Source organism: Denticeps clupeoides, chromosome 4 (assembly GCF_900700375.1).
Source record: "Denticeps clupeoides chromosome 4, fDenClu1.1, whole genome shotgun sequence".
Classification (NCBI taxonomy): domain Eukaryota; kingdom Metazoa; phylum Chordata; class Actinopteri; order Clupeiformes; family Denticipitidae; genus Denticeps; species Denticeps clupeoides.
Genome location: NC_041710.1, coordinates 30,031,013 through 30,057,310, shown reverse-complemented (window position 1 = coordinate 30,057,310; position 26,298 = coordinate 30,031,013). Strand labels below are relative to the sequence as shown.

At 46.8% G+C, this 26,298-nt stretch overlaps 2 protein-coding genes across 2 annotated transcripts; both read left to right on the top strand.

The window, feature by feature from the left end:
- The first annotated feature begins 257 nt into the window (after positions 1-257).
- On the top strand, positions 258-2,616 carry cbln12 (cerebellin 12). The gene is made up of 4 exons (XM_028977979.1): positions 258-422; positions 1,152-1,701; positions 1,785-1,904; positions 2,081-2,616. The coding sequence occupies exons 2-4, from the start codon at positions 1,402-1,404 to the stop codon at positions 2,276-2,278; spliced, it is 618 nt and encodes a 205-aa protein (XP_028833812.1). The 5' UTR covers positions 258-422; positions 1,152-1,401; the 3' UTR covers positions 2,279-2,616.
- Positions 2,617-3,914: 1,298 nt separating this feature from the next.
- Positions 3,915-25,719, top strand: chd8 (chromodomain helicase DNA binding protein 8). Its single transcript, XM_028976824.1, has 40 exons — positions 3,915-4,033; positions 4,509-4,622; positions 5,100-6,164; positions 6,923-7,192; positions 7,922-8,035; positions 8,204-8,703; positions 8,784-8,898; positions 10,748-10,948; positions 11,040-11,108; positions 11,188-11,243; positions 11,330-11,447; positions 11,530-11,613; positions 11,738-11,875; positions 11,957-12,078; positions 12,507-12,750; positions 12,904-13,080; positions 13,157-13,300; positions 13,404-13,502; positions 13,964-14,123; positions 14,694-14,904; positions 15,125-15,320; positions 15,405-15,575; positions 16,532-16,822; positions 16,903-17,126; positions 17,209-17,411; positions 17,836-17,992; positions 18,128-18,217; positions 18,301-18,404; positions 18,564-18,687; positions 18,771-18,846; positions 18,993-19,300; positions 19,913-20,145; positions 21,298-21,945; positions 22,519-22,604; positions 22,694-22,918; positions 23,038-23,124; positions 23,491-23,604; positions 23,685-23,795; positions 24,071-24,175; positions 24,260-25,719. The coding sequence occupies exons 3-40, from the start codon at positions 5,160-5,162 to the stop codon at positions 24,635-24,637; spliced, it is 7,758 nt and encodes a 2,585-aa protein (XP_028832657.1). The 5' UTR covers positions 3,915-4,033; positions 4,509-4,622; positions 5,100-5,159; the 3' UTR covers positions 24,638-25,719.
- Positions 25,720-26,298: the final 579 nt, after the last annotated feature.

Here is a 26,298-nt window from a genome sequence, read left to right as displayed (position 1 = left end):
GCTGAGGTTATTCAAAAGTTATTCTGAGGCTCGGTTGAGTTTTGTGGGTTTGTGAGATGCTGGTTTAAAACACCTGCCACTGTGATTATGGAAAATATGGAGGTGGGAAAAATGAAAATGAATGAATTTACTGTACGTTTCAGATGACGTGATCTGCTTTTTACATTTCACACGAGTAACATGCTTTTGAATGTGCCAATGCTGACAAATGAGCTGATGTTAAAAAGGAACTGTGTGTGTATTACAGTGAGAGGCAGAGAGGGAGGGACTGAGAGAATTAGGGGAGGTTCTAAAGGTAGCAATGAGCAGAGACCTGCTGATTTGGACATCAGAGAGCCTTGGCGTCTTTCCTGTGGACTGGTAGGCTGCGGACATCACGGAACACACTCGCAGGACCCAGGGACCTTCTCCACCACAAACAGGTGATTGCAGCTCTTTGACTTTTTACCTGTTGGTCGCATTCTGAAATGCTGAGAATTGAATTTGAATTTGGTTTTGTGTTGACTGACAAGGAATAAAAAGTGGGAGGGGGTGAAGGGTTAGACACACTGATGGGGATGCTAAATGAACAGGAGTGCTAAACGAATGATTGATGCGCCGTAGATTGGGAGTAACGGTCATTCAAAGTGCAAAGCTGCACGCAGAATACTATTCACACAAAATGAAGAATATTTGGACTTTGTTGAAAGAAAGTGAAAATCTGCTTGCAATCTGTGCATTTGCATTGGTTTTAACAGACTAAATGCAGGAACAAACAGAAAGGGGGTGGAGTGGGCAAGTGTGGGGGGTGGGGCACGTTGTGGAACGTCAGGAGGGAGAGAAAGCGTGTGAGGGACAGATGGTCTCTCAGTGGAGTTGTTCCTTTCTCCCTCCCTCATTCTCGATCTCCCTCCTGGATATTTGCACCCACTTGCTGACAATAATCCAGAGCATTACCTAATGTCCTCCCCCTCCCTGCACAGAGCCGAGCTCAAACATGGTGCTCGGCCAAGCGCCGTTAAAATGACCCATCTTGGATCGTACAGTCCATCTTCACCCAGATTTTCACACCTATTGTGTAAATGTTGGCTGTTTGAGATCTGCTGTGCACCTCTTCTTGCGTCTTCCATCCTCTTCTAATCATCCCTTCTTCTCCACCTTCTGTCTCCCAGGTTGTGTGTGATGGATGCAAAGAAAACCCCTCAGCCCTCCTAAAACGTCCTTCCTCTCACTCACTGTCACTTTACCCTGCAAAAGAGACAGCAACAGGTCTTATAGGGGAGATAAAGCCTTTTGTCTTTTTATTTAAGTTGTTCTGTTTGGACGGCCCCAGAGTAAATTTCTCCTGTAAAGCTGAGCCGCGACTGTACAACAAGGTTTCTAATCATTGAAAAGTGAGAGTGCAGATCACGAGGAGAACCTATGTCCCCCTTTGGGCTGAAGTGGAGGAAGTTGGGTGCTGGATTTCCCGCGCTGGTCCTGGGACTCGCGTTGCTCTGTGGTCCTCTCGGGTCCAGGGGCCAGAATGATACTGAACCCATTGTACTTGAGGGCAAGTGTTTGGTGGTCTGCGATTCCACGCCCTCGTCAGAGCCAGCGGGTAATGCCCTGGGCATGTCTGTACGCTCAGGGACTGGGCGGGTAGCTTTCTCAGCCACCCGCCAGACCAACCATGAGCCCACCGACATGAGCAATCGCACTATGATCATCTACTTTGACCAGGTAAGAGTGAAACCCTGTCTTATATAAAAAAAAAATAACAACATGTGGGACAAATTGCTAAAAAACGTGCACTTGATATTCAGATTCTAGTGAACGTAGGTGGTCACTTTGATCAGGAGAGCAGTGTTTTTCTCGCTCCCAGGAGAGGGGTATACAGTTTCAGCTTCCATGTGGTGAAGGCCTACAACAGGCAGACCATACAGGTGAGTCCAATGACTACTCGACACTCTCTCATCCTATACGCTCGGAACACCGACCAACTCAGCAGGAAAATGCCTGAATGCCTGACAGGCCTAGCATCAAATAAACTTCCTTTCAGGCTCCATTACAGCATAAGGCATAACCTTTGACCTTAACACTGCCCATACCTTTGTCTTAGGTGAGCTTGATGCTGAATGGCTGGCCAATGTTCTCAGCCTTCGCTGGTGACCAGGACGTGACACGGGAAGCAGCAACCAATGCTGGTCTGGTGATAATGGAGCGGGGTGACAAGGCGTATCTCAAACTGGAGCGAGGGAACCTGATGGGGGGCTGGAAGTATTCCACGTTCTCTGGCTTCTTGGTCTTCCCTTTGTAGGGGATCAAAGGAGGGGAGGTGGGGAGCTGGGTGAGATGGATGACAGGGAAAAGACCAGACACGACCTGGAGTGGGTTTTTAAAGGGTGAACTTGATAGAAATGATAGAAAGTACAGTACTGTGCAAATGGTTTAGGCTGTAATGAAACTAATTTTATTCTTCGCAATATTAACTCGGGAAGGGACTGTCTAAAAGTGCAAAGCCCACAAATGACACTGATTTAAAAGTGAAAGTGGCAATCATGTTGATATGTAGAGATGTGGTAGAAGAACTGGGTGTTGGTCTCTCCCATCTAACGAACAATCTCCTACAAGCAAAGGTTCACAGATGGAGAACAATATTATATTGCTGCTCAGAGAACAACAGGAGAACACAGTCTCTTTCTCTGTACAAATCATGTCATTGTTTTACGAAATTAAGGGAATTCTGAAAAAAAAATACATTTTTAATGAATTTAATCAATGTTTGACGTAAGGGATTTTTGTTATGTTCAGATTAGATAAACAGTTTGTTTTCACTGTTAGCATCGATGCCTAAGACTTTTGCACAGTATACTGCTGATGATTCTTAATAATGATTTTTAAAAGGCTGTGTTTGCTGGATGTATTGCCGTTCTGTATGTCTAATCCTACTGGTTTGGTATAGAGTAATATGATTGTTTCTAATTTAAGAACCAGAATTATATCTGCCTGTAAGCAAACCGACTAAAAAAAGTCTTACAAAATATAAATGATCTATTTTTTTTTATTGTTATTATTATTACATTAAATTAAGACTGCAAGCTATTTGACCCTGTCAAGAGACGCAGTCATTCATCAGTGGATATGATAAATGCTTATGCTATGAAATATTAAAATTTTTATTACCGCGCGTCTCCCCTCTTGCTTGTTTCGCCCCGGACACCGAGCGGCGGGTTGTAAATACGGTTCTCAGCGGCAGACCTGGCGCGCGCCCAGTCGGCGGCGCGCGGGCAGATGGCGCGCTCCCGTGTGCGCGCGCCCGCTCCCGCGCCGTCGGCGCTTCGCTGCAGGCCAGCGACGTGAAATAACACGGGATAATAATACTGTTTCAGGAGCAGGTGGAAACAGTACACCCCCCGCTCCCCTTCAATATCGCAAAAGCGGGGGAAATACAAATATATTATATATTTTAAAATATATATAGAAATGCATGTGCATTCACACCTCTAGCGGTCAGCGAGGAGTGCACCTGACCGATAACGGGCTCTGTGTTAAATGATCAAATTCAGGCCTTTTCTAGTCAACTATACGATTATTCTCAGAAACAGAAAGTGCAAGAGAAGTCTGATGGAATAAAACATATATATATACACAGCACGTTTTGTCTTTTATTTTATATTAAACACTGCCCTTTTCTGTAGAAACGAGAAACGAACGGGCCGCTGATAAAATGTTGTTTTTATGCGTCACCAGAAAATATCTAAAAGCGAAAGCCCTGAATGATCAACTAGGCCGCATTTATTACAATGACAACCGAACTAGCTGCGCGACCGATCTCCATTGCCGTCTCCCGCCCAGTCGCGGAGCGGCGCGCCGTGACGGACAGCCTCCTCCGCCAATCGACGGGCGCGATCCTGCCGGCTACGCGGCCGCCGACCAATGGGCGCGGAGCGGATGAGCCCGGAGGGCAACGCTTCCGACGCTCGGGTTGGTGTTAGTTCCTGCTCTCCGCTGGCCGTTTCCTGTAGCCGTGCGGTGTTGTGAGACGGAGAAAGCCATGTGTGGCGACGCAAAGGTACATTTAGTTCGGCCGAAATCGCGATGGCGAGCGCCGCGGCGACGGATGCGGCCGCGCTCGGCGGTTATTTGAGCGGAAAAAATGGCCGCAGCGGGGGAGAAAGGCGCGGGCCTTGCCGGGGTCGGCAGGAGTTGTGGCGGCGGGGTTTGGTAGCACGTTGCTTTGGTTTGGTCCGGTTTGTTGTTGAGGAGGAGGAGGAGGAGGAGATTGGTGGTGGTGGTGGTGGTGGTGATGATGATGAGGATGAGGAGATGGAGGAGGGGGGTTTTCTGGAAGAGACCCCGCGCCAGCCGCCGCTAGATAGCCGAGTTGACGTTGGCAGCGGGAGCTCTTGTTCACCCACCGGCCGTGTGGAATTGGTTCTCCCCGCAGCACCTTTTCGGCCAGCCGTCCGGCTCCGGGTCCGCGGTGAACGGAACACCGAGTAAAAGTTGCTTCAACCACAACCTGTTGTCTCCCGTCCTCTTCCCAGGAACGGACACGTTGATGGATGCCCCCACCTTGGCTTCCCACGCAGGAGCGAGAAACACGCACCGCAGCTAGGTCTCCCCCTTCTCAACGCTCCAGGCCTCGGCGCGCCGTGCAGGTGAGCGACGTTTTGGTGGCGTCACAAAAAAGTAGAGCAAAACGTGTTGCTTTAAATTGACCAAATTACCATAATCCCACCCCTATTCCATTCATTCATCATTCGGGAGTTACATGATGTATGCAAGGCCACAAGAAAGACTTTTAAATCAGGTGCTGTGGTAGTAGCCTAGCAAGTAACACACTCGCCTATGAACCGGAAGACCCAGGTTCAAATCCCACTTACTACCATTGTGTCCCTGAGCAAGACCCTTAACCCTGAGTGTCTCCAGGGGGGGACTGTCCCTGTAACTACTGATTGTAATTTGCTCTGGATAAGGGAGTCTAATAAATGCTCTAAAAATGTATAATAAAAAAAAAGATATATATTTATGTTAAAATTATTGCCATCCAATATTGGACAGACCCATTTATGAAACGTGTTCATAGTTGTCTGCGTGTGGTTTCTATTTATTTATATATTTATTTTGTTCTGCAGTTTCCTTTCGGGCCACTTTGGCCGGCTCGGTCAGGGGCGTCCCTGCTGTAACTGGGCGCCATGGCTGACCCCATCATGGAGCTCTTTGATGACACCCCGCTGTTCAACCTGGATGCGCTCTCGGAGGACGCCTTCTCCCACGGGTCCTCCGACCCGGTTGAAGAGGCGCTCAAGTTGGCCCTTGGCCAGGTGGACCCCGTCTCAGACTCCCTGGTTGACGCCGGCGTGGAGGGCCTTATTGACCCAACTGCTGTCTCTGCTCTGCCGGTCCCCATTCAGCCTCAACAAGTCTCCCTGACACAAGCTCTTCCAGTGGCTGCGGGGCCCGTATCGGTGCAGGCTCTTTCCCAGACACCTCTGTCCATGGCTGGTGGCGGCGGCTCGGCCACTGTACTTCTCAACCCCTCGTTGGCCGTTCCTGTGTCTGGCACCCAGGCTTCCGTGCAGCAGCTCGCTGCGGTGACACAGGCAGCAGGGCAGGGTGGCCCTAAGATAGTGATTCTGAAAGGCCCCCAGGGACAGACACAGGTGCTACAGGGAGTCACCGGGTCGCCCACAGGGAAGGTTACCATCGCGCGGGTGTTGACTGGAACGCCCCTCAGGTCGGGCATGTCCATTGTTTCCGGAGGGACCGTGTTGAATGCGGCGTCTCCGGCGCAGGGGCAGGTGAAAGTTGGGACTGGGGTGCAGAGGCTGGTGCAGACAGCCAACGGGCCAGTAAAGCAGGTGCTGCTGACTTCGGTACCACAGGCGCAGATGCAGCTTCAGGCGCCGGGACAGGCGGCGCAGGTGCAGCCGCAAATATCACTTCAGGCGCAGCCGCAGGTCATGCTGCAGCCGCAGCCACAGGCGCAAGTGACGCTGCAGCAGCAGACCCAGGCCCCAGTGTCGCTGCAGCAGCAGGTGCAGGTGTCGCTGCAGCCGCAGGTGTCGCTACAGCCGCAGCAGCAGGTGCAGGTATCGTTGCAGTCGCCGCTCCACACACAGACGCAGGTGGTTACAACGGCAGGGGGCACAGCTGCAGTCCGGCCACAAGGGGTCACACTGTCCACGGTCCCACAGCAGGTAAGTTTTCGCTGCGCTCAGGGCAGCTGCTATGTTAACGAAGTTACGCTTTTAATCGAAAACTCAACCAACCGCTTCAGATCAAGCAGGATTTGTTTTTATCGGCCCTGCCCTACTGCATGGAGGTAAAAGTATTGGGTGTCACAGCAGACTGTTAGACTTAGATTATAATATTACGATATTTGTTGCTTTTAAATGTGTTTGTAATGGATATAGTAAAAAAAAAATAAAACTCTCTCAGGTTTTGACATAGCATGTGAAGAGTTCTCGTAAATGCCATTAACTAGTTTGCGATGCCCTAATACTCAAATTATGGCACTGATGGTGTACATGCATGTTTACTTTGCTAGTGGGCGTGGCCATGCGTTTATTGCAGAGGTCCGGTTTACAAGCAGTATTAGGAGTGACTGCTTAAGTTGTCCAAAGTGTGCAAGTTCGGGGGTGTGAGATCTGCCAGTAAAGGCCTTTTTAAAAAAAACTTTTCTGGGGGTCAGAACTCCAACAGAAAGGGCCGGTCTGGGTAGTTCCTCCTCTCCAAGATGCGGATAACAAGCAGCAGCCGCTTCACGTGTCTTTTTATTTCTGGAAAAACCAGAAGACCTCATTGAATGCTCCTCCGCTGTGTCTGTAGTGCCAGGAAAGTCCGGTGAAACTGCCTGCTCTTAGAAAATTCAACCGCACCTCAGGTTATGAGATGCTGGTTAACCTCATGCCCCAGTAGAATCATTTGATGAACTTTTCTTGTTCCATTTTATCAGGGAGAAGCGAAGAGAATAACACTGGTGCTGCAGCAGCCGTCTCAGTGTGCCGCTCCCCAGGCCGGCACGGTGGCCGTTGCCGGTGGAGGGACCGCAGGCTCGGAGCAGCAGCCCAGGCTGGTGTTGGGATCTCTGCCGGGCAAGCTGGTTTTGCAGGGTGGCCAATTGGCGGCGCTCACGCAGGCTCGGGCTGGGCAGACGGGGGCACAGCCCAAAGTGCTCACCATCCAGCTACAGGTCCAGCAGCAGCCGAACCAACAAGGTGCCAAGGTTGGTGTTTATTTACTTATTTTTTTTTATTTGGGCGCTAACCATTTGGTCAAAGTAACACATTAATCCTTGAGATGCATTTTAAGCATGCAGCAGATTAAAATTACCTATTGCAAACACGGGAGTAACACGCTTCTGCCGCATCCTCAATCCAGTCGCTGCGTCTGGACAGAATGCAACCAAACATTTAACCACACAAAAGGTGATACAACATTCACTGTTGGGATTTCAATTCCTTTACATTTACATTTACAGCATTTATCAGACGCCCTTATCCAGAGCGACTTACAATCAGTAGTGACAGGGACAGTCCCCCCCTGGAGCAACTTAGAGTTAAGTGTCTTGCTCAGGGACACAATGGTAGAAAGTGGAGTTTGAACCTGGGACTTCTGGTTCATAGACGAACGTGTTACCCACTACGCTCCTACCACTACAATTTCAGCAGAATGTCGGTCTGAATACGTTTTATTTTACGTTTGCAGAGTATCGTCGTTTTAAAAGCAACCAGATCATCTCCCGGTCACTATTGATGTCTGACAAAGCTACACAATTCAAAATTTGCCATTTTCTGCAAATGTTATGTATTTTTATATTGAAAATGGGCTGCAATATTTATTTTCAACTTCAAGTTAATTGTAGTTGTACTGTGCTTTTCGTTTGAGTGACTCTCTAGATTGTCACCTGATGTGGTCAACAGGGGGCAGTGTTTTTGATAATGCCACCTTGCAGTTTCAGTTGGTTTCTGGAGCCCCTGCCACTGGGAGTCCTCAAGTGGTGCAGATCTCGCAGGGACAGGGTGGACAGAGGCTGGCAGTGCCTCTCAAGTTGCTTCTGCAACCCCAGGTACCAAACAACCCTGTCGTGCTGTTATAGTATGTGAAGAAAAATAAGTGTTTTGTTTCATTTTTGTGAGCATGAAAAGCAAGTATTGGACTGTTTTAATGTTTTTATTTTGCAAATTTAAAATTTTAATATTCCCTTAGTTGTTTATTAACCCTCACTTTATTCTAGACTAGTGTGGCATCATCAGCAGGCGGCACTGTCTCTGTTGTGAAGGTCATCAACACTTCAGCTGCTGGCGCTGCCGCCTGCACAACTACCTCTACCACAGCCACGCCCACCGTGCGTTTGGCCAAGGCACAGGAACCCCTACGTCGTGTGGAAACCCTGTGCAAACAAGAGAAGGCTAACCGCATTGTGGCAGAGGCCATCGCCCGTGCCAAAGCTCGCGGCGAGCGAAACATTCCACGTGTTCTCAATCAGGATGAGCTGCCCGCTGGCCACGCCTCCGCCGACTTTGACGGCGCTGCGGCCAGCCCTGCAGCCGGGTCCAAGAAAAAGGGATCAGGAAGTGGAGGAGGGGGCAGCAAAAAGAAGAGCCCTGTGTTAGGTGCGGTTGGGAAAGGCGGAGCCGGAGGAGACAAGAAGGGCAAAGCCAAGGCAGGTGGCGTAGGTGCTGCTGGGATAGCAGCTTCAGCAGGAAGTAAAAGCAAATGCAAAACAAAGACCAAGTAAGTCCCACCCTGGATCTCCGCTTTGTTCTCTTTCATCAGTGAGCACCAACTAATGGTCCCTCGTGTCCTCCTCACAGCACAATAACCCTGGTGAGTGGAAGGAAGAGAAAGCGGAACGGCTCCTCTGATCACTCTGATGGAGAGCTCAGCCCTCCGGCCTCCCCCAGAGCTCTGGAGGATGACTTGTTGCAGGTGGGTCATTCTGCGTGCCCTCGGTTTTCTTTTGTACGAAAGACACTCTGCAAATCCCACACAGAAGGGATCACATCATTCAGAGGGAGAAACGCATACACTAATCAGCTATAACTTTATTGTTGGTGAAGCGAGTGTCCATGATGGACTTCGGGAGCCACGAACCTGAGGAACAGGACTACGCGGTTAAGGATAGTGAGTCTATGAGTACAGTGGTATCTAGCAGTGGCTGTTGAATGAGTATTTGTCCTTGAAGAAGAAAAAATTGGCAAAAGTACGGATGAGGAAGTTTGAGGAATGCCATGTATGCTTCCTTTTTTTGTACAAAAGAAAACCGTGTATCACATGTGACAATCACTTCACTTCATTTTATTGGGATCGATCGTCTGGGATGGCCCCGGTGAAGCAGCTAGAACTCAAATGATGAGGTTCCAACAAACAAAGTGGTAGTGGAATAATGGCACTGTAGATACCTGGACTGGGTTGGCATGCTCCAATCACAATTGATGTCTTAAACACTGCTTTGAACAATTATTTTAAGGCTTGGCTGGGGTTGGTGCTCGCCCGCCCCTTTCAATGAAGTCACGTTGTTTTGTGAGAAGCAGTATTTCTACCGATACGTTTACTTCCAGTTGGAACGGTATGGATATAGAAGAAAATATCAACACCATTGTATCTAGTATCGATCCAATAGTGATACCAACTATGCATCAATGGTATCAATATTTAGGATGAATCCTCACATCCCTACTCTGGTGTTTGATTCTGCCTAGAGGTGGGCATAGATTAATTTTCTTAATCTATATTAATCTCACTGTAATCTTGGAATTAATCTAGAGTAATCCAGGGGCTCATTTCCTGGTTCCAAAATGCATCACAAACTGCTTGAGAAAGCTGTTCTACTATGATAATTGGTGATGAAAATAAATCGTTCAATAAGATGTACTTGTGTTTACCAACTGTTTATTCAGTTAAATAGCTGCATCCATGTTACCACGTCACGTTTGATGTGGTAATTTCAGTTCGAAGACTCGTTCTCGCCCCCTACAGTGCAATTCGGCTAGGTATACATCCGTGCTAAAATATCAAGGTGAAAGTCATCATAGTGTAGCGGTTCTTCTTCAGCGTTGTGTAACTTTTTGATTTAATTTCTTGAACCACAAATGATGAGCTGACACCCAAGAGATTTTCTGTGCAAAGTGTATTCTGTACAAAAATCAAGGTCACGTCACACATCGCGTCTTTCTGCACCTCTCTCTACAATATACAGTATTAAAAGAACATAAAAAAAATATTCACAAAATAACACACATGCAAAATATTCCTAATATGTACATAAATTAAAATGAAAAAAAAAAAAACTCTTTGCACACAAACCCCACGCACCTCTCACAACTCACACCATGTGTCCAAGAGACCTGAACCGGGTCTCAAAAACAATAAGTCTTTAGAAAATAAGAAACTAAAAGATACAAGAAAGAAGAAATATACTTATAAATCTGGTGTAGCCATTTAACTCCGGCACAATAGCTTGCATAGTATAGACCCAGCTCCCAACCCAACTTTGTGAATAGATTAACGGTGATATTTTTTGTTATCGCCCGATAAGTCTCGCACGTTAATGCCAATAACAGCCCACCAGACCTCATGCATTACGAGTCACTTTAGTTTATTATAGGTATACTGTGAAATTTTAGCACCTTTTTCTGTTTGACTACCTGTTAAAAGTTTTTATCATTTTATTTTTTTTACAAATTTTAACCTGTAAATGTAACTTGTATTCAATCACCATATTTAACTTCTAGTAAATGCATTTAAGATGGATTATTGCCTTTGTTCCTTGAAACAGAAGAGGCGTTCAAATCGCCAGGTGAAGAGGAAGAAGTACACTGAGGACCTGGACATCAAGATTACTGACGATGAAGATGAGGCTGAAGAAGATGTTGATGTGACCACAATGACTGTGCCGGCCTCCAGCTACCATCCAGGCGAGCTGCATCCAGAACCTGTCTTGGATGGAGATGGCCTTCCCAGCATGCAGTTCTTTGTGGTGAGATGATTGTGACATCCTTGTGGTGGTGGGTCCCCCCCCCAATCCCCTAAGAATTGTAGCTCAGTTGTGTTCAATGTGTGATCTGCAGGAGAACCCCAGTGAAGAGGATGCAGCGATTGTAGATAAGATTTTGTCTATGCGGCTAACAAAGAAAGAGGTAACGGTGCCAGAAAATACTTGGGAAAGTACTTGGAAAAGAATGCTGATCATGTGACTGAATAGAATATCTCCCATAGGTTTCAGCGGGTTACTACGACAGTGTGGAAGAATTCTTTGTCAAGTACAAAAACTAGTATGTATCAATCCCTTTAATTCTCTTTAATACTGACATGTGGCGCATAACATCAGTTTATCGGTTTGTGTGTGATTTTCCATCAGCTCCTACATGCACTGTGAGTGGGCAACCCTAGAACAGCTGCAGAGAGATAAGAGAATCCACCAGAAACTTAAACGATTCAAAACCAAACAAGCCCAGATGAGACGCTTATTCCATGAAGTAAGTACTGACACCCCCTCCCCGTACCAGATCTCACTGATAAATTTCAATGCCTCTCTGACTCTTCGTGTTTTTTTTTTAGGACGAGGAGCCGTTTAACCCTGACTATGTTGAGGTTGACCGGATTTTAGACGAGTCCCACAGCGTGGATAAAGATAATGGCGAGGTTTGTTGTGATTACAGCCAGCTTTAGATCAGGGTTTCTAAATCAGGCTTTTATCTGTGTAAAGTTGTTTTTCACTTTCGTTGAATAAAAGAACAGATTTTTCACTCTCTCGTCCTCTGTCTAGGCGGTGGTGTATTACCTGGTAAAATGGTGCTCTTTGCCGTATGAAGATGCCACCTGGGAACTTAAGGAGGATGTGGATGAGGGAAAGGTGGAAGAGTTTAAGAAGATACAGGGGCGGCAGCCCCGCCTTAAGAGGACTGTAAGTGTTCACAGGCCCGGGGTTTTTGTAGAATGGCGCATTTCTCTGTTGCAACACTAAACTCCACCACCTCCTCCTCAGACCCGTCCCCCAGCGAGCTCATGGAGGAAGCTGGAACAGTCCAGAGAATACCGCAGTGGAAATACTTTGAGGGAATACCAGCTAGAGGGAGTCAACTGGCTTCTCTTCAACTGGTACAACAGGTACGTGCTGGTGCCACTGCCAGTCATAAAGTGCTGTTCTTGCTTGGGTGTCTAGTAGAGGTGTTAACCTTCACAATTCGATTACGATTATCAGTTTCTGTGAAGATTCTCAGTCATCCAGGTGAATTTGTCTGAGAGTTGAGTCATGGCAACTGGACTTTCTTTAGAGGTAGAAGACCTCTAAAGAAAGAAAGTCCAGTTGCCATGACTCTACGATTATCAGTGCATCATTTGAGCAAATCAAAGCGTCCACACAGGCGTTCAGCACCAGCGTTTTGGCTACTGTGCTTTCGAAATCCCGACAAATGTTACAAACAAATCGTAATCGATTATGTTCTATGCAGAATAGTCCACGTCTGAGGTTCATTTCGACTGGTGGGGTTCTTCACCCCCTCAACACTGTTTTTGTGCTGCTGTCGCCCTCGCAGGCAGAACTGTATCTTGGCCGATGAGATGGGTCTGGGGAAGACCATCCAGTCCATAGCTCTGCTCTCGGAAGTGTTCGCAGCTGGAGTGCAGGGTCCCTTCCTGATTATCGCCCCGCTCTCCACAATCACGAACTGGGAGCGCGAGTTTGCCACCTGGACAGACATGAACGCGATAGTTTACCACGGCAGCCTGGCCAGCAGACAGATGATTCAGCAGTACGAGATGTACTGCAAAGATGAAAAGGTTGGTGTTGGTGTGACAGAGACTGAATAAATGTGTGTTTTGGTCTCATCAGGTAAATTTTTAGTGTCAAAATGTGAAAATCTCTGAAGACGTTTTTCAGACCTATTTTTAGCAGACTGTTTGATCCACCATTTTTTTTTTTTTGCTCTGCAGGAGCACCTAATTCCTGGTGCATACAAGTTTGATGCTCTGATTACTACATTTGAGATGATTCTCTCTGATTGCCCGGAGTTGCGTGAGATTTCGTGGCGCTGTGTCATCATTGATGAGGCTCACCGGCTGAAGAACAGGAACTGCAAGCTGCTGGACAGCCTGAAGATGCTCGATCCGGTGAGGCTCTAGTGTGGCAACCTTGATTCCGCCAGGCAGGAAGCTGTGTCCCAATACACTGCTTGCTCTCTTTCAGGAGCATAAAGTTCTGCTGACTGGAACCCCTCTGCAGAATACGGTGGAGGAGCTCTTCAGTCTGCTGCACTTCCTGGAGCCTTCACAGTTCCCCTCAGAGACAGAGTTCCTGCGCGAGTTTGGTGACCTCAAAACTGAGGAGCAGGTGAAGAGAAGCAACCATTCATTCATGGATGGATGTTGAAATGTATTAATGCAGCGAACAGTTTGAGTGGCACCTTTCTTAATACGTTTCAATGGTCTTTCAGGTGCAAAAGCTGCAGGCTATTCTCAAACCAATGATGCTTCGGAGGCTTAAAGAAGATGTGGAGAAGAACCTTGCTCCAAAACAGGAAACAATCATTGAGGTGTGTGTGGACAAATTCTGGTTCTTAGTATATGGAAATAATTGACAGTCCTTGTGTTAATGTTAATAAGTGAAGTGATTGTCATTGTGAAACACTACAGCACACGGCGACACAACTAACTGTGTCGTCTGCTTTTAACGATCACCCTCGGTGAGCAGTGGGCAGCCATGAAAAAGGCGCCTGTGGAGAAGTGTGTGGGGTACCTTGCTCAAGGGGACCTCAGTGGCTCCATGGTGGTTTAGGAACACAACAATCCGATTACCGGTCTGCTTCCCTACCTGCTGGGACACCACAAATAACCTGCTACTAATGAATGAAAATATGTAAAGTTTAAATATATGAATCTGTGGAGACATGTCAGAGCACCTTCAAGGTGCCTAATGACCCTCAGTGGGTTAATCGGCAGTTACACGTCTAGAACAGTCGTACCGCAGGGCTGAACTTGCTCTTGTGGTTGGCAGGTGGAGCTGACTGATGTACAGAAGAAGTACTACAGAGCGATCCTGGAGAGGAATTTCAGCTTCCTCAGCCTGGGAGCTTCTCAAAACAGCAATGTTCCCAATCTGCTCAACACCATGATGGAGCTGCGGAAATGCTGCAACCACCCATACCTCATTACAGGTCTCCTGTCATTTCTGCCCTCCACTTTCACCCAGTGTTGTTATTGAAAGTTTTTGTTATTCCCCCACTGGTCAGGACAAAACAGTTTCATGACCTTTGACTATTGCTGTTTGAATGGGGTGTGATCCTGGGCCTGTCAAAAAAGAAATACATTTTAATTTTCATGTGTGATGCATGCCATAGCAAATGAAAATCAAATTTGTATCAGTGGAACCTGCTGGCCAATCACATCTATGTAAATTACCAAACAGCAGCCTATCAGTTGGGTTTATTTGAAAAGTAAGTTGACTGTGTTGTCATGTTCCCTGGGTGGACTCGTGAGTTGAGCAATGACGTGACCTGCTGTACGTGTGACCACAGCCAGCCACATGGTCGGACAATGAATTTAGATTTGATGATTATCAAATTGCCTGCAAATTGCGTTTCCAATTTTTTTGGTCCGACTCGAAGACTAAATGGTTGAACTCAAGCTAACAGTCTTTACCGGTTTTATTTTGTGCTGTCTGAATTTTACTTTATTTTATTTTTTTTTTTCCTCCTCTCTCTCGCTCTTCTTCTTGTTCTGCCCAGGAGCGGAGGAGAAGATAGTGTCTGAGCTGAGGGAGGTGTATGATCCCTTAGCCCCCGACTTCCATCTGCAGGCCCTGGTGCGCTCCGCAGGGAAGCTGGTCTTACTGGACAAACTGCTGCCACGTCTGAAGGCAGGTGGACACAAGGTGCTGATCTTCTCGCAGATGGTGCGCTGCCTCGATATCCTGGAGGACTACCTCATTCACAAGAGGTATGAACTACATTCTACTGACTCCGCACATGACCATCATCTAAATGAGAACAGAGTTTATTGCCAGTTTATGCTTCTAATGGAGCTGATTTTCCACCGTTTTCTGTAGCTTCAGAATATTGCTCTTGGAAATTCATTAATATGTGTTTAGATGTTCTGCTGGTATTTCCAGGAGCCTTTGAAGGCAAAGGCAGTTGTTCAGAAGCATGGTGTGTTTCAGATATCTGTATGAACGCATTGACGGCCGAGTTCGTGGAAACCTGCGCCAGGCAGCCATCGACCGCTTCAGCAAACCAGACTCTGACCGCTTCGTGTTTCTGCTGTGCACACGAGCTGGAGGGCTTGGAATCAACCTGACAGCCGCTGATACCTGTGTCATCTTTGACTCTGACTGGAATCCCCAGAACGACCTGCAGGTTGGTACCAGTCAGCGCCCTGCCAGCACACAGTTCCTCAGTAATATGGCTGGTATCCATGATCACTGAAACCTTGGTCTGCAGGCTCAGGCACGCTGTCACCGAATCGGCCAGTCCAAAGCGGTGAAGGTATATCGGCTCATCACTCGCAACTCATATGAGCGAGAGATGCTGGACAAGGCCAGTCTCAAACTTGGTCTGGATCGTGCTGTGCTGCAAAGCATGAGTGCAGGAAAGGAGGGCAGCGTCAATGGGGTAAGGCTCTTCTCAGCAGTTGGTGACTGGCTGAATTAATTCATCTTTACCCTGTATGCCAGTCTATACAGATTGATGTTTAACATTTTTTTTTATATTATTTTGAAAGTATTGATGTTTTTAAATGAAATTAGACATTATGGGCATTAGTTTTGAATTGCTGCTAAGTGGGCATGGGTCTATCGTAAGGTCAATGTCTTCGGGGTGTAAAAAAAAAAAAAAAAAAAAAAAAAGTAAAACTATTAACACAATCTCTAATAGTGTATGTGATTTATTAATGAGTGAGAGGAAATGGCATGCATAAGATCAGTGCAGCATTGGGCTTCTATGTTAAGATCTGTTTTTATAATGATTAACATCATTAATAATTGTTGTGGGAGCCACAAAATTACACAACAGACCAAAAGATATGTAGTTTCTTTTCCTCGAGAGACTGATAACTACCAAACATTTTTTCTTGTTTTATCTATTTGTGGAAATCATGACTGCTTTACCTTATGCTAGTGAACAATTATTACAATTATTGCATAGCACGTTATTTACAACGTTTATCAGACGCCCTTATCCAGAGCGATTTACAATCAGTAGTTACAGGGACAGTCCCCCCCTGGAGCAACTTAAGGTTAAGGTTATGTTAGTAGGTGGGGTTCGAACCTGGGTCTTCTGGTTCATAGGCGAGTGTGTTACCCACTAGGCTATTACCACCCTATATTATCATTATCACCAGTATGATGTGCACTATGGCAGGGAATACCAATAATCACTTGCACAGGGTTGTTATGGTGATTTAAATATATATAGATCACAAAATGTTCAGCAAACATATGGTCATGAAAATTAGTCTCTGAGTAGTTGAAAAGTCATGGAACTTCTTTTAGCAAAAATGTTGATTCTTAATGTATTTTTATCCCATGTGCCTTCATGCTCTTCTTTTGTGATCCTCTTGATTATTTCAGATCCAGCAGTTCTCAAAGAAGGAGATTGAGGACCTGCTGCGGAAGGGTGCGTATGCCGCCATCATGGACGAGAACGACGAGGGCAGCCGCTTCTGTGAGGAAGATATTGATCAGATTCTGCAGAGGAGAGCCACAACCATTACCATCGAAAGTGAGGGAAAAGGCTCCACCTTCTCCAAGGCCAGCTTTGTGGCATCAGAAAACCGCACCGATATTGCCTTGGATGATCCTGAGTTCTGGCAGAAATGGGCAAAGAAAGCAGATATTGATTTTGACTCAATCAACAGGAAGGTAATTAAACTTTTATTTTCCATCCTCCAGGTGGAGTGAACCTGTGACTCCTCCCCTAACCACGATCCCTCTGTCCGCAGAACACACTGGTGATCGACACTCCCCGGGTGAGGAAACAGACCCGGCAGTTCTCCAGCCTCAGGGGAGAAGGGTCAGCGGACCTTTCTGACCTGGACAGTGACGAGGAGTACCCTCCCCATAATTCCCGTCAAGCGAGGGCCTCGCGGCGCTCCGAGCGCCACTCAGGGAGTGGTTACGGGCGCACCGACTGTTTCCGGGTGGAGAAACACCTGCTGGTGTACGGGTAAGTGGGCCTCGCGTTATTGTGAGGGTCCCACTGGACTGTGGAGCGTGGCCTGCTTGAGCCGTACGTCCTGTCTTTCTAGATGGGGACGCTGGCGCGACATCCTGTCCCACGCACGCTGCAAGCGTCGCCTCAGCGAGCGGGATGTGGAAACCATATGCAGGGTTATCCTGGTCTTCTGTCTGCTCCATTACCGTGGCGACGAAAACATCAAGAGCTTCATCTGGGAACTCATCACTCCTCCGGAAAATGGAAGGGAACCCCAAGCTCTCCTCAACCACTCTGGTACGTCTCCGGTCCGCTTCTATTCCAGCCTGTATTCAGATTCCAAAACAACGAAAATGCGTTGATGTGAAATTAGGCTGCTGGATAGCTGGAGACTCACAGAACTCCTGATGGAGATTGGATTTCTGCTACTACCCAAAAATAAAAAAAAATTTATGCCAGGATTGAGTATAGAACGTTAGCCAGCAATTATGATTCCGAGCATTTCAGATGACATGTCAATTTTATTTGTCACGTACGCAGTCACACACTGTATGACATGCCGTAAAATGCTTGTAAGCGAAAATGTTGCCTGAGTGACACTGGACATTTTCCCCAACAGCTTAACATTGTTTACCACAAAAGTACCGAAGTTTGTTGCCGGCCATGCCAATGTCCATCCGTTTCCTGTTGGTGAAACTCAGACGCAGCCTGTATGTTCCAGGTTTGTCCATCCCAGTGCCACGTGGTCGGAAGGGGAAGCGGGTGAAGGCACAGAGCTCTTTTGATGTGCAGAAGGTGGAGTGGATCCGCAAGTACAACCCTGACTCCTTGCTGCTTGACGACAGCTACCGCAAGCACCTAAAACACCAGTGCAACAAGTGAGTCTTCACCAGCCAGCCAGACAGACCTATGGTGGCATTTCCTTATTCAAAATGGGAAACAAACGTGTTTTTGTGATTCGTTGCTGATTGGTGTGGGGGTTTGAGGCTGATGTCATGCTCTGTGTTTGCCAGGGTGTTGCTGCGAGTTCGTATGTTGTATTACCTGAGGCAGGAGGTCATAGGAGAGCATGCACAGTCGGTCCTGGCTGGAGCTGATGCCAGGTAACTTTCACTCTCTTGATCCAGTTTTGTGTTCCGTGCCAGCATCGAGCCCCCTTCCTCAATGGTATCATGCTCGGTTTCAGGGACATCGACATCTGGATTCCAGAAATGGAACAGCAGGAGTACCCAGCAGGCTGGTGGGACAGTGAAGCAGACCGATCCCTTCTCATCGGGGTCTTCAAACACGGTGTGTGTGTGTGTTTTGTTTTGTTTTTATTTTTTTTTTTCTTCAAATGAATGACTCCTTTTCGTTAAAAAGCACAAACGTTGTAGCATGAAACAGTGAATCCATGGGACTATGGATGGGTGGACAAAAAAGAAATGTTGGTTCATTCCTTCCTGGTAGGCTATGAGATGTACACTACAATGCGTGCCGACCCCCGACTCTGCTTTCTGGAGAGATGTGGTCGTCCTGACGACCAGGCCATTGTAGCGGAGCAGCAGTGTGCCGACACAGAGCTGGGAGATGGGTGAGTGGTACTGTCTGACTTTGAATAGTGCACTACTGGCATCAGAGCAGATCTGGTGAACATCCTGCATCCATGTGCTTTAGGGGTGATGATGATAAATACTCAGAGGATCCAGAGTTCAAGCCTGTGACGCGGCACGGCAAAGATTTATTTGAAGAAGTAAGTAAATGTCATATGGGTTTTGCAGTTATCTGTATTCACGTGATCATGAATTTCATTTAATTGTTCCCAATGCTTGCTGGTGCTCAGATACTGACTGACTGTGACATCCTGTGTTTAATTTCCTGCCCACTCTGCACTGAAAGGTCCAGTCTAGTTCTTATCCTGACCTACCACAGGGTGTGTCCGTCAACCTTGATGGTGACATCAGCGTAGATGATCGCTCCATCCCCATGATGGCGGAGGGTCAATCCTCTGGACAGGCGGGTGCCTTCTACTGGCCGACAAGCTCCTCTCTGACCTCGCGCATGAGACGCCTCATCACGGCCTATCAACGCAGCTACCGGAGGGAGCAGCTGAAGTTGGAGGCTGCGGAGAAGGGCGATCGCAGGCGTAGGCGCTGTGAACAGGCCAGCAAGCTGAAGGAGATTGCTCGGCAGGAGCGTCAGCAGAGGTATCACAATGTCTCTCTGAACCGATGATGCCAACAGCTGTGATATGATGAAACGTGGATTATTCTACTTTTCAGCCATTTATTTAAAAAAAGTTTAAAACAACCTTGTGCACTTTCCTGCTCTTCCCCTGCCTTCTTTTTAGTCTAGTTTGGAGACCACATAGATAAAATCTGTAACCTTAATAGAAATTAACTTGCTCACCCTCTGGAGGTATTAAAAATCAACATATAATGCAAATACTGTATACATATAATACAGATTGTGAGACCAGGAATCAATCTATAATTTTCTGTATTGTGCACATGCAATTAATGTTCATAAAGCAGGGTTCCTACGGTAATTAAAAACCTGGAAAAGTCATGGCATTTTAAGAGAATTTCCCCGGCCTTGGAAGCTTTTCTAATATGAAATAAACATACAAAGATTTGGAAAAAGTAATTGAAATTGGATTTACAAATGAATATATAATGAAGTACATAATTTCCATATGGAACATTTTTCCATGAGGAACATTTTTTCTACAATTAACCTTGATGAAGTATTACATCTTTGTCTACATCAGTATCATATGCAGACTTTGCTTAGCTTGATCTCCGATTGCGGTCTTTCAGGTGGACTCGACGTGAGGAGTGTGACTTTTATCGGGTGGTGTCCACTTTTGGGGTGGAGCGCATTAAGAGTGAGCCTGGTGCCCCCGAGGGTGAAGAGGCTGATCTGGACTGGACACGCTTCCGCACCTTTGCCAGGCTAGACAGGAAAACCGATGAGAGCTTGAGCCGCTACTTCCGTTCCTTCATGGCCATGTGTCGAAAGGTCTGCCACCTGCGCCCTGCTCGGGGAGAAGGTAGGAGACCACACCCACCAGTAGCAACTGAGGCCCTGCAACCAAATAGATTCAGTTTCTTGAAAAGCCTGCATCTGAAGAGAACGGCCCACTTTTAACCCCCTTGCACCTGTAAAACTCTCCTTGTTTTTCCATCTGTTTCTCATTCTCACAGCATGGGGCAGTGGTGGTTGTGGGTTCAAATCCAGAGGTCCCCTGGAGCAAAATACTGTCCCCACACACTGCTCCCCGGGTGCCTTTCATGGCTGCCCACTGCTCATTACGGCTGATGCAGAGTTAAATGCAGAGGACACATTTTGTTGTGTCAACATGTACTGTGCTCTGTATCACAATGACAAATGACACTTTCACTTCACTTTATCCGGAGTATCTTGTTGTTCACCCGCTTTCTCTTTCCATTCAAAGCGTACAGAGGATTTCTTGGAGTTGATTTATGAAGAGCTTCAGCACAACCATGAATATCCGCCATTACATTTGACTCGTTTATGGGTTATAGGTCAGGAAGTTGGAGTAGTACATTAGCGTTTGTTCACAAAACAGCCATTTTGCGGCCACACAAATATCAGTGTTAGAAATTTTCTATCTAGAACCAGTTTAAAAACATAATAGTTTTTGGTCTCCCACAAAGTTAAAGGGCCCTAGTCACACCAAACTTTTTTTTTTTTTCTAAATAAGTTTCTAGATAACTGGACCTTAACCAATTAATGTTATTTGTAGGGTGTTAAAATATATTGCTGTATCGATATTTATGTGGTTATATTTGAATACTGGGACGTCAAAATTTGATACCAGATGGTGCTGTTTTCTTAGTGAGGTCACCACAGGCCCTTGTTGTTTAAATAAACTGTGCAGAGCGTGCTCTCTATAAAGCTGAAAAGTCGCTCACTATCTAAAACTTTGGAATCCAGATCAGGGCCTCGACCAGCCCACCACAGACATTTGATCTAATCGGAAAACGCGTCTTGATTTCAAACTGTGGCAAACCAACGGTCAGTGAGGGGAAAAATGGGGCTCAGCACTTTTTATCTTTTGCAGTAGGATTCATTTTCAGACCAGTTTTGTTTGTGCCATGTGAATCATCCTTAAATGGACCACTGCGGTTCTGTTTTAATCTGACACATTTATATAACTGGATTTGCTTTATTTCCTCAGAGTCATCAGAGGTTGCACAGACTCTTGCACCCATCACAGAGGAGCGTGCCTCACGAACACTGTACCGCATCAGCCTGCTGCGCCGCCTGCGGGAGCGCGTCCTGCCACATCCCGCTCTGGAGGAACGCCTCTCCTTGGCACCGGCCAGTTCTGAGCTCCCTGCGTGGTGGAGCATTCCTCAGCACGACCAGGAGCTGCTGCTGGCCGTTGACCGCCATGGCGTCAGTCGCACCGAGCTCTCCATCTTCCCTGACACAGACTTCTCCTTCCAGCAGGCCCATATGGACTATCTCCTCCAGCAGCAGCAGCAGGCCGCCGCCGCCGCTGCCGCCGCGGCGGCCCTCCCCCAGATCCAGGACCTCAGCTCTGCCCTGACACCAGAGAAAGAGCTGGAGCAGGGACCACACCTGCTGGGGGAGGAGTCCTTGTGCCAGTCAGACTCCCTCATCACATCGCTTTCGCATCCTGGGGACAAAGGTCACGGGCAGGCCGGCTGGGACTGGACGAACAGTGAAGGTGGTGGCGAAAACAGAAAGGGAGAAGGAGCATCAGATTCCGACTCTGATTCGGACTCTGACTCGTCTACATCGTCCCGGCGATCTGGCAGCTCTGATGACAGCGGGGACAGTGACGCTGAGAGGGAGGGAGGTGAGAGGAAATTTATCAGGTCGTATTAACCTTTTTTTATTTTTTAGGATGAATTAATGGTGATATGAATTTGGATAAACTGGATACTAATGTTGATTCATAATGTTGAGGTCAGACGTCAGTTGTAGTGTGTACTAGAGTTGTGCAAAATTAGCATAAAAAATTGTAATTACTGGACTTTGATGTTAACAATAACTAGTCAATATATTTGAAATTGTTAGTCAAAGAATTACTAACAGAATTTGCAATGGTTATAAGGTCAACTTTTTGACTGCATTTTTCCCTAATTTTAGAGGAAATTATTGGTGTTTACAGTGTTCTTACAGATTAATTATACAGTCAAACATCTTATGAAATTTATAGATTTCTCATTATATAACATTATTGTTGAAAATGAACTATAATTAACAGTATAGTGTTTAAGTGCTATACTCCCTGGTGTTGCAGAAACCCGGAGACTGAGATGATGTGTGTGATACATTGGTAGTTTCGCTGCATATAAGGTGAATTTGAATTAAAAAAAACAAACAAACATTATTTTCTTTTTTCTAAAAATGTGCAATGGACCTGAAGAGAACAGTGTGCTGTCCTTCACCCCATCTCAAGATGGAGCACTTCCCGAGTTGGTCAGCGACCCCCTCAGAGTAGACTGGCCGAAGGTACAGCCCCGTGTTTTCGTTTTAATGCCGAACTGTTATTTCCGGTGGAAGGTTGTGGTCAGCCGATCACCTTGCGCTGCCTCCTTCAGGACCGGGCGCTGATAAACCGCTTGGACAACCTCTGCTCGCTGGTAGTCTCCGGACACTGGCCTTCGGGGCGGCGCTACATCTCCGATCTTTACGCTGCCGCGGTCCCCGATCAGGCGCTGCGAGAGGAGTTGAGCTACTCGCGAGCTGTCCGCAAAGGAAACAGTGTTCCCTCCGGAGACGGTGCTGATGGACAGGACACTGAATTCACGGTGAAGCTGCTCAAGGTGAGGCCAGAACCAGCAGTGTTTGGGTTGATAATCCCATGAATTCTCATTGGCTGCGAGCTCCGCTACCACCTTCATTTTATTTTTTTTATTTTTACCGGATATGTGCCACCTCACAGGAAGAAGGGCTGAAGTTAACCTTCTCCAAACAAGCGCTTTTGCCCAATGGGGAGGGCAGCAGTCGTAAGAAGCACAAAGACCTAGAGGTACATGTCCCCATACACACACACACACAAAATAATAATAATAATAAAGTGAAGTGATTGTTACATGTGATACACAGCAGCACAGCACCCGATGCACACAGTGAAATTTGTCCTCTGCATTTATCACCCTGAGTGAGCAGTGGGCAGCCATGACAGGTGCCCGGGGAGCAGTGTGTGGGGACGGTGCTTTGCTCAGTGGCACCTTGGCGGATCGGGATTCGAACCGGCAACCTTCTGATTTACGGGGCCACTTCCTTAACCGCTAGGCCACCGCTGCCTTAAACGCTAGGCCACACACACCGCCGCGTTATTGCAATTACCATAGAAGCGTCCGACCTCAGTGGTGTACTTCCCTCCGGTCCCCAGCTGGAAGATGCTGATGACTGTCTGCAGACCGGGGAACGCGCCCCGCGCCGAAGGGACCTGCCCAACTGGCTGAAGGAGAACCCCGACTACGAGGTGGAGGGAGACATGCTGGAGGTGAGCGCGCCCGCATGAAGGGCCGTGCAGTAGTGGGCCGTCCTCTGCTCCACTCTCTCACCTGACGTCCTCTGTTTCAGCTGCTGGTGAACAGGACCAAGAGGAAGAGGAGGAGGAAGAGGCCTGAAAAGGGGGTTCCCTTAGATGGCAGCGAGAGGGTGAAGGTCATCAACATGAGGACGGGAAAGAAGGTAAGGCGCAGCAGCTGGAACCTTTTCATCAGCTCTTTATTTATGGCAGACAGATGGGGACAGCAATTTTCTGTACATAATGTGCCGTAATTATTTATTTTAGAAAGCACAAAGGCATCTTCTTGTTTGGTGTGGGTCAGTAGTTGGGAATTTATAGGTCTATTGATGTGATCAGTGAGCATGACCGTTTTTGGTGTTTTGCTGAATAAGACAATCATAAAATGATGCCTTTTTTGCCTTATTAAGATTATAATGTCCGTTTTATGTGTTTTCAGTACACAGGAATGCATAGTCCTGCTCTACAGGACCTGAGGGAACATCTGGAGAAGAATCCTGACCACGCAGTCTGCCCAGAGTGGGCTGAAGCAGTCCGTAGCTCTGTGAGTCGCGTGTTTCGCAGAAGTCGCTGTTCTGATTCCGAATATCATTAGTCTCATTTCCGTGTCAAATTTCCTCCCATCCAGGGCTACCTGCCAGACAGTCTGTTCCACCGCCTCCTCTCCCAGCATCCAGACATCACGAAAAAGAGGCGCTCCTACTTCACTGCCACCCCAGTGCAACTGGCTGACTCCATCTTCGAGGAGACGGAGGGGGAGACGCTGGTCTCTGATGGCGCCTACATGATGAACGACGAAGACCTGGAAGATGGCGGAAGCCTTACGGCCACCCATCATTTCATCACACCAGATTTCGGGGTGAAGATGGAGGCCGGAGCCCTCGAGGTGGACGGCACCGATAGTTTGTCGCACGGTGGATATGAGAGTTCTGACCGAGAGGCCATTTTAGATGATGTCATCATGGCACCCAAAACCTCTGACACTTCCTCCAGCTCAGAAGATTGAAGTTTTCTTTTTTTGAGAACCACCAAAATCATGACATTGTCATAATGTTTCTCATCCTTTGTTTTATTATTATTATCATTATTAATATTATTATATTGTTACTTTAAATATGGTGAAATTATTATTTTTTTGGTTCTTTCTACGCAGTAGTTTGATGTAGTTGGGGGCAACAGGCACCTTTCTTACGCCTCACCCACCCAGCCACCTTCCACCGGTCCTCATCAGTCTGGGGGGCTTGTTTGGTGGATCTGGGGGAGGGGTGGTCTGGGCTTAGTTACTGAACTGGAGAGGAGGCGGGGGGGGAGACCAAGTTTATTGTATATTGTAGAGTTGGTCGATTGCCTGCAATGACAAAATGTATTTGTTTTATGAATTGACTCCAGCTGTCTGTGATATGAATATGAATTACAGCGATCTAGAGTGAACACAACTGAGTCTGTGCTTTATGTTCGTTGGCAGAGAAGTCACCGCTCTATTTTAGTTCTATTATTATGTTTCCTTTTCCTTCTAATATACCCCACTTCCAACAGCGAGGAGGACTGTGTGTGAACGCACGTGATAAGGACACGACTACGGTCTTATACATACCACAAAACTGTGAAATCGTTCGTTTTTTTTTTTTTTATATTTTGTTCTTGACTCAATCCGGTATGACAGCTGAAAAAGTGCTATTATGAACAACGTCTCGTGTGATCACCTAGCTGTTTCATTTGGGCAATAGATACAGATATCCTGTGTGTGTGTGTGTGTGTGTGTGTGTGTGCGTGTGTGTTGGTCTGTTTTTCAGTGTGACCCGTTGATGTTCCTTGACTTACCTGTATATAAGATGTCAGGGATAATTTATATTCTTTATACTATCTCAGATTTCTAGTTAAACCAGCCAAATATCACCCACACTTAGCCTCCTCATCTCCACCACGGTTCCTAATCACTTGATCCACAAGGTAAATGTAGCCGTCCCCCAGTTTCATTGTCTGATGATCTTTTGTCTTCTTCCTTTGTAGCACTGTTAAGACTGTGTTCATGTAGATCATGACAATGTTTGTAGTTAGTGATTAAAGATACCAGAATATCTGAATGCATTCTGGTTGAGTGTATGAGCAGTCTTTTCTTTTTCATGTAATCTTCAATAAAAACACGAGGCAGGTTAGGAAAATTATGCAAATAAGAATTTTTATTCATTTTGTTTATTTTAATAATATGAATTGAAATCTGATCAGCTGGCAGTGGCAGAGTGCAGAATGGCAGAACAATTATTGGGGGAAAAACTAGGTGTGGGAAATTAGGAATAGGTGTGTCAGGCATCCGAACAGATCCACCTTGGAGTCGACCCACACCACGTCTGTGTGGTGTGAAATGGACTAGAGCAGCAATTCATATGAGTGGGAGTGACTAGCGGGGATGGACAGGTGATTGTACGAGGTCACCGCAAGGTTGTGCGCAGTGACCGAAAAAGGGACTTGTGGTGGGGACGGACAGGTCTCTTTTGCTGGGGTTGAGATCCGGACTACACATGTTATGAATGTGACCTCTAAACCCTTTTTGGATACTATTCACGTGCTGTTCAAATTTTATTAAGTGTTGCTGTTTTCAAGTTCCCAGGCACAAAATAACTCAAAATATCCTTCATTTCATCAAGCTTCATTAATTACCCAAATCAT